This window comes from Megascapheus bottae, chromosome 17 (genome assembly GCF_031878675.1).
Source record: "Megascapheus bottae isolate mThoBot1 chromosome 17, mThoBot2.hap1, whole genome shotgun sequence".
NCBI classification, from domain to species: domain Eukaryota; kingdom Metazoa; phylum Chordata; class Mammalia; order Rodentia; family Geomyidae; genus Megascapheus; species Megascapheus bottae.
Genome location: NC_143525.1, coordinates 15,723,834 through 15,736,110, shown reverse-complemented (window position 1 = coordinate 15,736,110; position 12,277 = coordinate 15,723,834). Strand labels below are relative to the sequence as shown.

The 12,277-nt window shown below is 43.8% G+C and overlaps 1 protein-coding gene across 3 annotated transcripts in view; it reads right to left on the bottom strand.

The window, feature by feature from the left end:
- Positions 1-12,277, bottom strand: part of Pecam1 (platelet and endothelial cell adhesion molecule 1) — a 39,215-nt gene that overhangs the window by 17,320 nt on the left and 9,618 nt on the right. For all 3 annotated transcript variants that reach the window (XM_090349931.1, XM_090349930.1, XM_090349932.1), the window contains exons 5-11: positions 11,543-11,818; positions 8,282-8,530; positions 6,935-7,210; positions 4,771-5,058; positions 3,806-3,913; positions 1,946-1,973; positions 498-571 (exon numbers count right to left, since the gene is read on the bottom strand). In XM_090349931.1, the coding sequence (XP_090206057.1) occupies positions 498-571; positions 1,946-1,973; positions 3,806-3,913; positions 4,771-5,058; positions 6,935-7,210; positions 8,282-8,530; positions 11,543-11,818 (1,299 nt within the window). The remainder of the gene's footprint in view (positions 1-497; positions 572-1,945; positions 1,974-3,805; positions 3,914-4,770; positions 5,059-6,934; positions 7,211-8,281; positions 8,531-11,542; positions 11,819-12,277) is intronic.

The window sequence follows — 12,277 nt, the reverse complement described above, 5'->3', positions numbered from 1 at the left end:
GCTTTTTGTCCAGCCAAACAGACTGTGATCTAACTTACTATGCTTCCGACATAGTAGGGATTACAGAGAGATGTGCTCCACTATTTCCCTTTGTGGCAAAGTAAAACTGTCTTACATTTGTAATTATTACATCTAAGAAGGTGTTTTATACAAATGATGTTATTTGGCAGCTGTTTTCTGCCTCACCAGTTCAAAATGATTACTTTGGGGTGGTGTTTAGTCAAGGTATTAGAATCATTAACTATTTTTCATTACAAAGGAAGTTTAGAAGGGGGTGAAAAACAGGACCAAATGTTCTGTTTTGCTTTTTTAAATATATATATATATATATACATATATATATATACATATATATATATATAAGTTTTTGTTTTGTTTTATTAGCTCACCCTCTAATGGCTGATTAGATAAGGACTAGGACTGGGAAGCCAAGCTGTCACTCTATCTTTTGTCCCACCCACTTAGAGTTCCATAACCTCAGGAAACTAGAGCTTTACCATAATGGCTGTTGGCTTCCATGTTGGACTCGGACACTTTTTCATTGTTGGAGTTCAGCAGTGGTGCTGCTGGCCTTAAAATGAAAGTTAAAAAGGGAAATTAAAGACATGTACATAGACCCACATACAATTTTTTTCTTTTACAGTCCCCACCCAAATGAGCAAAATTATCAATGGAAGATCATGAGAAAGCAGCAAGAGTTTTCCAAAATCAAGAAAGCTTTCTTAGCCAGGAGCTAGTGGCTCACACTAGTAATCCTACTCAGGAGACTGAGATCCGAGGATCCAGTCTTGAAGCCAGCCCAGGTAGGAAAAGTCCCTGAGACTCTTACTTCCAATAAACCACTCAGAAAAAACCAGAAGTGATGCTGTAGCTAAAGTAGTAGAGTCTTTAAACTTGAGCAAAAGAAGCTCAGGGACAGACATTAGGCCCTGAGTACAAGTCCCAGGACTAGCAAAAATAAAAGAAAGAAAGAAAGCTTTCTTAACTCTCACATGTAGGAAACACATACTTCCTAACTCTAAGATCACTAAGCTGTTTTTGGTTGAAATAAATGCCAATGTCAAACAGCACACAAAGGCCAGGAATCTTTTATCTGACCTTTCACAGTGACCTATATCCTCATTCTGAGCTACTGCTTCTCTCAGCTGCCATTTCCATACTCTGGGGTTTTTTAATTTAAGAACAGTAAAGACTATAATTTTTTTTCTTTCCTGCCACTTGTGCCACAGCTCTATTTCTGGCTTCATGGTGGTTAATTGGAGATAAAATTCTCATGGACTTTCCTACCTGCGCTAGCTTTAAACTGATCCATCGATCTCAGCCCCCTGAGCAGCTAGAATTACAGGCATGAGCCACCAATACCTAATTATAAAACTTTTTTGTGAAGTCCAGATCTTATTTTCCTAAGTAAGCAAAAAAATTAAAATTTCCTATCATCTCATAAGGAAACAAGGGTTTAATAAACAATAGTCCAGCCAGGCACTTGTGGCTCATGCCTATTATCCTAGTGAGTCAGGAGACTGAGATCTGAGAATGGTTATTCAAAGCCAGCCTAGGAAGAAAAGTCCATGAGACTCTTAGCTAGAGCTGCAGCTCAAGCAATAGAGTGTTAGCCTTGAGTGAGAAACCTTGGAGACAATGCTGGGATTCTGAGTTCAAGTCCCAGGACCAGCACAAAAATAAAAATAAATAAACAATAGTCTAGGAAAGACAATCTCAGCACACACACACACACACACACACACACACACACACACACACACACACACACGCGCGCACAGCACCTCTCTGCTCTTTCTGAGTTTGCCAGGAAAATTTTCCAAGATCCAAGCCCTCCCTCCTCCAGTCAAGCCCAGCCACACCCACAGCAGGTTGCATCAACCATGAGGCCATGCCCACATTATGGCCACACCCACGGTGCCATAGCCCATCTGAGAACACTGACCTGGACATCTCCACAGGCACTTGCTTGGCTTTGAAAAAAAAAAAGAATTGGAGGAGGTTAGTCTAAGTGTACAAGGGAGGAGCAGGCATTTCAATCACTCTCGGCTTTCCTTAAAGATTATACACCCATATAAAAGAAAAGAGCCAGGACTGGGAGTTTGGCCTAGTAGTTAAAGTGCTTGCCTAGCATGCACAAAAACCCTGGTTCGATTCCTCAGTACCACATACATAGAAAAAAGCCAGAAATGGCGCTGTGGCTCAAATGGTAGAGCTCTAGCCTTGAGAAAGCCCAAGGACAGTGCTCAGGCCCTGAGTTCAAGGCCCAAGATTGGCCAAAAAAAAAAAAAAAAAAGAGGGGCAAATATTCATTCTTCAAAAGAAAGGAAGACGTGTCTTTTTTTTTTTTTCTTGCTAGGCAAGGAACTACTGAGCTATATTCCCAGCTTTTCTCTTGGGGAATTTGTGCATGTGTATGTGATCGTGGGCTTTGAACTCAGTTCCTCATACTTGCTAGGTAGGGGCTACACCACTGACTCATACCAGTTATTATTATTGTTATTGCCAAGGCCAGCTTGGCTCAGCTTGCCACACCTAGCTTCTTCTACTAAGATAAAGTCTCTCTGATTTCTTTTCCCCAGACTGGCCTAAAACCTAAATCCTTCCAATATTGGCTTCTCGCAAACCCTGGATGATAGATGTAAGACTGGACCCTAGCTATTGGTGTATATGTCTAGACTGGCCTTCATCCATAATCCTCCCACTCTCAGCTTCTGAGTAGCCAAGATTACAAGTGTAAACCACCAGTGTCTCTTGGTTCTCATATCAAGAATTTTTACATAATTTCCATTTTTTGATGCTTTAAACAGAAGTGATTTGTTGTTGTTGTTGTTGTTAAGTGGGATATGAGAGAGATGAAAACAACAGTTCAGGAACCAGAGTAGTCAGATAAGTGGGTAGAGAACACTTTGATCCAAGAAAATTAAAAAAAAAAAAAAAAAGGAAGAGGAAGAAGGTTAAATCAGTCTGTGCACCTTTAATTCCAGTGTGGCTTGAATGGGTTCTGGTTTGGGAAGGTTTTGTTGGAAGCCTTTCTCTTCCTGAGGGATTAAAGTTATCCTGTCTGAGAAAAAGTTGAGGGGCTCTCTTCATGGTTATCATCCTCTTCATCCCATCTGCCTTTTCCCATCTCAAAGGACACCTTTCCAAAGGATATCTTCTTCACACCAAGTTCTTTTTTGTTTTGTTTTTTTTTTTGGCAGAATTTACATGTACCCTTTTCCACCAATAAGGGTAGCTGGCCTAGTGCCAAGTGTTAGCTTTCCACCCAGACTCAGGCACATTGGCAAATTAATTGGGAAGCATTCAGTAGAACGTGTGAATGTGTGTGTGTGTGTGTGTGTGTGTGTGTGTGTGTGTGAGAGAGAGAGAGAGAGAGAGAGAGAGAGAGAGAGAGAGAGAGAGAGAGAAAGAAGGGGGAGGGAGAGCTATACTCCATATGAAACTGCAACCTCATCTTGTTTCTCCTCATTGGCTAGGAAAGCCCTCACTCTCATTTTTGCTCAAGAAAATCCAAGAATGGCTGCAAAACTGTAGTTCAAATGGTAGAACACCAGCCTTGAGCAAACAAAACCCAAGCTAGAGTTCAAACCCCAGTACCAGCACAGAAAAAAATGTTCAATAAATAAAACAATAAAAATAAATCCAAGAACACAAGAACTCCATGCCTATTCAAGCCAGAATCTTTGTTTTTAAGTCAACACCCCGAAAGAGAGATTCAGCTACAATGCCTCATGGTTCTTGCTGGGTTCCTGGCAAGGATGCCCTATCAGAACAGAAGGAAGGATCTGGAATCTGGACTTACCCTTGGCTTTCTTCAAAATGTAGCATTTGGCTCCGATCATCAAGATGACAATTATCACCCCAATAATGACCAGTGCAATGAGGCCTTTCTTCCATGGGGCAAGAAAGACTAGAGATGGGGAGGAGGAAACAGAGGAATGATATAGGCTCTTCCTTCGCCAGGAAGAAAGTCTTGTTTAAACAACAAGGCCAACTCTTGCAATCCCTGTAACTGGCACCTTACCTGGGCTCCCCTCCCTGAGGCTTTGCACTCAGCTGCTTCCAAACTCTGGGAAAACGTGCTATCCCTGAGCTCTTCAGCTCAAGGCTACCACCCTACCCCTTGAGCCACAGTGCCACTTCCGGTTTTCTGATGATTAATTGGAGATAAGAGTCTCACAGACTTTTTAGTGCCTGGGCTGGCTTTGAGGAACAATGATCCTCAGATCTCAGTCTCCTGAGTAGCTAGGATTACAGGTGTGAGCCACCATAGCCAGCTAGCTTGCTTGCTTGCTTGCTTGCCTGTTTGCTTTCTTTCTTTCTTTCTTTCTTTCTTTCTTTCTTTCTTTGTTTTTTGTGGGTGTGGTGCTTGAACTGTGGGCATGAGCACGGTCCTTGAACTCTTCCGCTCAAGGCTAGAGCTCTACCACTTTGAGCCACAGCACTACTTCCAGTTCTGGTAGTTAACTGGAGATGTGTCTCACAGACTTTTCTTCCCTGGCTGGCTTTGAACCATGATCCTCAGATCTGAGCTTCCTCAGTGGCTAGGATTACAGGTGTGAGCCACCAGCACCTAGCTTGGGTGTTATCCTTTCAACTCCTCTTTTTAACGAAGTTGAGTGAATTGGATTTTTGGGTTTTGTTGTCACTTGATTCTCTTAGTCCTCAGTCACATGAGCTAATTGTTCTCTCTCCATGTAAGAAGTATATTTTGTCTTCCCATGAAGCTCACACGACCTTCACTGCCATTATAAGATCAGGACTCACCTTTGACTTCCAATATGTTGCTTTGGAGGCTGTCCCGAATGAGGCTGGCTTTGTTGGAAGCTGTACAATAGTATTGTCCTTCTTGTTCCTTGCTAGTCTGAGCCTTGTGCCAAAATTCCTGGGTCTCATTGGAGATGACTTGGTAGAAGGGGCTCTTTTCCTTGCCTTTGTAAAACTTATACATGATTGGACCAGTCCCTTCATCCACCGAGCATCGAAGCACCATTTCCTTCCCAGATTCCACCTCCTCACCCGACATGACAGAAAGCTGAACCTGGACCACTGGAGCTGAAGAACAAGCAAAGGATTAGCACTGAGGAAAGAAATAGGAGGAGCTCAGCGGAGTATGGTCACACATACCTGCAATGTCAGTGACTCAGCTAAGGCAGGAAAATGGCAAGTTCAAGCCTGGGTTCTCAAAAATCTCCAGAATAAATAAATAGATAGATAGTAGGGGAGCAGGGCTGGGAATGTGGCTTAGTGATAGAGTGTTTGCCTAGCATGCACAAAGCCCTGGGTTCAATACCTTAGTGCCACATAAAACAGAAAAAGCCAGAAGTGGCATTGTGGCTCAAGTGGTAGAGCACAGAAAGACTCGGGGACAGAGCCCAGGCCCTGAATTCAAGCTCCAGGGTTGGCAAAAAAAAAAAAGTGTGTGTTGGGGCGGGGGGAGGGAGACACAGAAAAAACACAGATGTGTACTGCTCACGGCCAATGGTCCTTGGGCTGCGACTAAGACTTGGGCTGCAATTTCATTTACATCATTCTTTCTGTCTCATCTTTGTTACAGTCCCTTCTAAGACTAGTCCAAAAGACAGTCCTATCATCATTTATTAATTAAACACGACCCTAGGGATACTTCCCTTTTCTTTACTTAGGCATGGAGCATTCAGTACCACTTGAGAGTTCTGTTGGGGTGGTGTGTGTGTGTGTGTGTGTGTGTGTGTGTGTGTGTGTGTGAGAGAGAGAGAGAGAGAGAGAGAGAGAGAGAGAGAGAGAGAGAGAGAGAGAGAGAGAGGGAGAGAGAGAGATCATATAAATACCCCTGACACCTGCCATCATCCACTTTTTCTCCTTTTTCCTTTGTGATTTATATCCTTAATTCCCACTTTCTTGTGACCCGGCGAAACCTGACTCTCTTCTCTCTGCTTTCTTTTTTATATTTTTAGATTAAAATTTTATCTTTCTTCACTTCTTTTGTTTATCTGGTACTGAAGAATCAAACCCAGGACCTTATGCATGCTAGGCAAGCACTCTACCACTAAGCCACATTCCCAGCCCTTATTCTTTTTTTTCCTTCTTTCCTTCTTCCTTTCTTCCTTCCTCCTTCCCTCCCTCTCTCCTTCCCTTCTGTTCTTTTTTTTCTTTTTTATTTTTTGAGACAGGGTCTCATTATGTAACCAGGCTGGTTTAAAACGCCTGATCCTTCTGCCTTAGCTTTCCAAATGTTGGAATCAGCCAAATGTGCCACTCCCCATGCCTCTCCAACCCTTTCTCTTTTTGAAAGCACACTCAAAAGGTCTCCTGATCCTCAGACTGTAGTCCTGCTCATATGCAGTGATGGATGTTAATGGGGTGGGGTTTTATTTTATTTTGAACCAGAACTGGAGCTTGAATTCAAGCCCTTATACTCTTTTTTTTCCTTCATATATTTTTTATTGTAATTAATAGAAGGGTTACATTATATTCACCAGATAGAAGGTGCATTACTTCACATACATTGATACCCTTTCTCATGTCTAGGTCCCCATTACTCTCCCCTCCACCCTCCCATCTTGGTTTTCCCCCTTCCCTATCCAATTTCAAATAACCAAATACAAATATATCCAATATATCAGATAACAAAGTGAGATACTGTAACCATATGAGATAACCAAGGGACAGCAAAAGAGATGAGAGATAACATAGTACATCGAGGACAACAATCACTCATTATATGTCAAGGCCTTATACTCTTGCCTGGCTTTTTACTTAAGGCTGCTGCTCTACCACTTTAGCTATAGTTCCATTTCCAGCTTTTGGCTGAATAATGGAATATGAGTCTCATCAGCTTTTCTGCCTGGGCTGGCTTTGAACCTCAGTCCTCAGATCTCAGCCTCTTGAATAAGCATGACCTACTACACCCATGACGCCTGGTCATTCTTTTTCTAACACAGCAACTTACCTATCACTTTCACCTTCAGAACTTCACTGGCCATTTCTGAGTGTGAATGGCAATTATTCACAATGCATTGATACACTACATCTTTGACTGGCTTATCCAAAAAGATGGCAGGCTCATTTGAGGTCACCACAGAAGTCTGGATCACATCCATGGCTTTTAAAAGACGGTAAGTAATGGGTAATGTTCCATTTATTGATTGGCAACTGATTTTTAACAAATGTCCTTTGATGATCTCAGACTGGGCATCATGAAAAATCCTGGGCTTGGAGAGCATTTCTAGAATGACAAAAGGAGGTATCATTTAGAATGACATTAAAGCAACACATCTCCAAACACTCTGGGTTTGGCTTTCTCAGTCATTGTCTCAGTGTGGTCCAGGGGCCAGTAGCAGCTGCATCCCCTTGGGGCTTGTTAGATTGGCAGAGTCTGGCTCCATCCCCACCCACTAAAGCAGAGCCCATATTTTAACCCACTCTTATATGCATGTTTAAGTAGGAGAGGCCTAGCTCTATATTCTATCCATCAGAAGCCACACACCCTCTGATTAGCTGAGATATGGATCCAAACTAGAACTCAGCCAGGCAATGGTGGCTCATGCCTGTCATCCTATCTACTCTGGAGACTAAGATCTGAGGATCATGGTTCAAAGTCAGGTTGGACTGACAAATCCAAGACAGTAATCAGCAAAAAGCTGGAAGTAATCGATGTGACCCAAATAATGGAACACCAGCCTTGAGTGAAAAAGCCCGGTGAGAGGACACCCTGAGATCAAATTTTACTAGAACTCCCATCTTCTTAATTTTTCCCCCATCAGTCATAGGGCATAAACTGGGGACTAGGGGCTATTGGTGAGCTGTTTTGCTCAAGACCAGGGCTCTACCACTTTGAACCATGGCATCAAGTTTTTAGGTGGTTATTGTGAATAAGAGTCTCAGATTTTCCTTTCCGGGGCTGGTTTTGAGTGGTAGTTCTCAAATCTCAGCCTCCTGAGAAGCTAGGATTACAGGCATGAAGCACCAGCACCTGACAGAACTCCCATCTTCCTAATGTTTAACGTGGACTGAGCCAGTGTCCCTCCCACCCCGTGCGTGCAGCTATCGGGGTTCCTATTCCAGCAGCCAATCCAAAGCCACCTGAGCCATCCTCACAATGAGGTCCTGAACTTGATCTCAGCCCACATTTTCTTTCCATTGCCTCTCTTCCAGACTTCCCTGGCCTTTGATGTGCTGCCTGCCTCTCTCCCTCGGACTCTTGCCCTGCTTGGGTCTGATCTGTCTTCAACCTGGAGCAGGCATCTGCGCACAGAGCCCTGCCTTCTCTGAGTCTCACGGATGATCACACACTCACCGCACACTGTGATGTGGACTGTGTTGCTTCTTTTGAGCACTTTACCGATGCTTGCCGTGCAGGAGTAGATACCGCTGTCCCACACCGTGGTGATCTTGCTGAAATCCTGCTGCAACGATACCATGGTGTCTCCCTTGTAGATGACGAAGTCAGCTGGAAGCTCTCCCAAGATGGAGCAGGACAAGTTCAGCTTTTCCCCTTGGTCCAGGAGGGTAGATGAAGATTCCAGCTTTGGCTTGGAAAAGAGTTCTGAAACAGAGCGAGTGGAAAGGGGACAAGATCCATTTGGACACCTCTCCAAGCTCTGCCTGCACATCCATGGGGTCCCACTATTCCCACCCTCCTGCAAGCCTTCCTTTGCATCTCATAGCTGCTGAGTGCACCCATGCCTGGCGGTCCAGTGCCAGCTTCTCCTGACTCTTCCATCCAATTTATCTCTCACTCCTGTAATCCCAGCTGCTCGGGGGACTGAGAGCTGAGGATCCTAGTTTGAAGCCAGCAGGGACACACAAATCTGCAAGGCATCTCCAATGAACTAGCAAACAATGGATGTAAAGGCATTTATTGAGTAGTAGAATGCCAGCCTAAATGCAAAAAAGCTAAGGGGACAGATCCCGGCCCCTGAGTTCAAGCCCCACAAACAGCACACACAAACATGCACATATACATACACTTATACATGTGTGTGTGCACATGCGTGAGACATTTTGCAACTTGTAGCAAGGAATGATTCATGTGTGCACTTATTTACTTGTTTACTGACGTTCTTTGTGTCATATTTACTGCAGGAAATCTCTGTGGCAGGCATCTTGCTAAGCAGAAGGGAAAGACAGTCCCTGGCTTCAAAGTGCTTATACATCAATGGGACATTTAGATATAGTCAGTGCAGTAGAAGTGTAGAAGGAAAACTGAATTTCACTTTGGCATAAATAAGGCAAGGTCTCTGGGAAGAGATAAGTGTCTTAGACAGCATATCTTTGTGTATAGGCACACACAGACACACACACACACACACACACACACACACACACACACACACACACACACTTGGGTTTTTGCCCAAGGCTGGTTCACTTGAGCCACAGCTTCACTTCTGCTTTTTGGTAGTTAATTGGAGATGAGAGCCTCTCCCATTTATCTGCCCAGGCTGGCTTTGAACCTGAATCTTCCTCCGGAGTTCTTAGGATTACAGGTGTGAGCCACCTCCACCTGGCTGGTAGCATGTGTTGTTCATTGCAGCTGTACACCGGTCTATTTGTGTCTGTGAAGTCCTCAGAGGCAAAGTCTGGTTCACGCAGCTTTCCATTCTCAAAAACTTGCCTGGTATGCAGCATGTGCTCAATATGCAATGAATTGATGCTTCTCACTAATAAGAACTCTTGGAGCCTGATACAGAAGGCTCATACCTATAAACTCTTGCTACTCAGGGAGCTGAGATCTGAGAGTTGCAATTTTGAAGCTACCCTGAGCTGGAAAAATCCATGAGATTCTTATCTCTGATTAATCATGAGCACACACACACACACACACACACACACACACATCAAACAAACAAAAGAAAGACATAGATATGTAGCTCAAGAAGCAGAGTATAGCCTTGATATTGGTCCTGAGTTCATGCACAATGCTTGATATCAAATGCACACATGCATGAACACTTTCTCAATAGGCCCCCCAGGGTGGCCCCCACAGGACAAAAAGAGCTAACTCCCATTTCTGGGAAACACTGTTGTATAATGTTCAGTCCTTCATCCAAAAACTGTATTATATTGCTATTGTATCCAGGAGGTGTGGTTAGGAGTTAAAAGATGCAACTTTGAAAAAGCCCTCAAGCACTTACATTCCACTAGCTGAATTAATATATATCTATGTTTCTATATTAATCTATATATAACTATATACTAATAGTTATCTATTAATCTATATGTATAACAGATTAACATATAACATATAGATTAATGTATATATCTAGATATAAATATAGATTTAAAGAAAAGTAAAGCTAGGGAAGCAGAACAGGAGTAAGGGAACTTTTTTTTTTTTTTACCAGTCCTGAGTCTTGAATCAGGGCCTATGTGCTATTTCTGAGGGGTTTTTTTTGCCCAAGGCTAGTGTTTTATCACTTGCTCCACAGTTCCACTTCCAGTTTGTTTGTTTTAGTGGTTAATTAAAGATAAGAGTCTCAGGGACTTTGCCCAGGCTGGCTTTGAATTGTGATCCTCAGATCTCAGTCTTCTAAGTAGCTAGGAAATATAGGCGTGAGCCACTGGCACTTGGCTAAGAGGGAACTTTCATGTATGGATTTGGAAATCAGGTATGTCTGATGGTGACTTTGGTTCTGCCATTTGAGTGACCCTGTAGTTCCAAGGCTCAGTTTCCACATTTGTAAAATGGGTATTACAGCAACTACTTCCTAGGATGATTCTGAGCATGAAATTAAAAACAAATGTCAGCCAGGCGAGGGGGCTCACGCCTGTAATCCTAGCTACTCAGGAGGCTGAGACCTGAGGATCAAGGTTCAAAGTCACCCCGGGCACAAAAGGACCTGAGACACTTATCTTCCCCATTAACCTCTAGAAAACCGGAAGTGGGGTTGGCTCAAGAGTAGGGCAGTAGCCTTGAGCTGAAGAGCTCAGGGACAACGCCCAGGCCCAAGGGTAGGGTGGTGGCCTTGAGCTGACGAGCTTAGGGATAGTGTCCAGGCCAAGTTCAAGCCCCATGACCCACCCCCCCCAACACACACAAAAATGTCTATGAGCACAGTATTCAGCAATGAGGAATTATCGTTATTCTTCTTGAGTTTAAGAATGTTCTCATTCCCAACCCTGTCACTGGATCTGTGTTTGTTCTTGGCACAAAGAAAGATGAATGAACTCTGACTATACAAACATTAGCCAACTCCCCTCAAGTATTTATTCTGTCCAAGGTAACAGGCTAACACATCATAAAATAGCTATCTCCCTCTGCAACCAGTCCTAGAAAGGTGGGTGACATCAGAACTCAGGTGAAGTTAGTAACTCCTTATCTTCACAGGATAGAGACCAGTTTGGTTGGGCCAGGCACCAGAGCTGCCAATACCACAGCCGCCCCAGCACACCACGTACTGACTGCCCATGAATTTGTCTCCATGAATCCCAAAGCACAGCCAGAGCAGACATATCCACACCCACAGAAGCAAAAACCAATCAACATCCTGGATGACCCCACCACTGTTTCTGGAGCTGGCCGATGCCCAGCCAGTCTCCCCACAGCAACCCCTACCTGTGATGTTGACCAGGATGCTGCTGACCTTGGATATGCGGTTCGATTCCACCTTGCATGTGTAATTACCATTATTCTCCACCATGGCCATGACTGAGTACACAGCCTCAATGCCCTGTTTAGTGGTGGCCACAATCTCCTTATCCTTCTGAATGATGATTTCGGGGAAGTCGTGGGCCAAGTGCGTCACCTGAATGGTGCACTTGATGTAGAGCTGGTTGCCTTCTGTGATCTGCCCAGCGGGGCTGACGTGGAATTTGGGAGTAGAAAAGGATTCTACAAGAAAACAGGACAAGCTGATTGGACTACATGTCACGCTGGGGCCCTTGTGGTTTTCTTCTGCTGCTTTTGCTGCTTCCCCCTTTTCCAATCGATTTCTCCCCAATTCATTTTAAAAATTCAATCTTTTGTTGCATGCTTATGGTTCATGCCTATAATCCTAGCTATTCAGGAAGCTGAGATCTGAGCTTTGTGGTTTGAAGCCAGCTGCCTGGGCAGACAAATCTGATTAAAGCAGTAAAAAGCTAAAAGCAGAGATATGGTTCAAATGGTAGAGCACCAGCCTTGAGCTTTGTTGACTCATGTGTGAATGGGAAGCTCTGAATTCAAGCCTCAGCACTAGCACACAAACAAAACTCTCAACTAGGCAAGTGAGGTGGCTCATGCATTTTAGCCTACCTACTCAGGAGGCTGAGATCTGAGGATCCAGGTTCAAAGTCTGCCTTTGCACTAAAG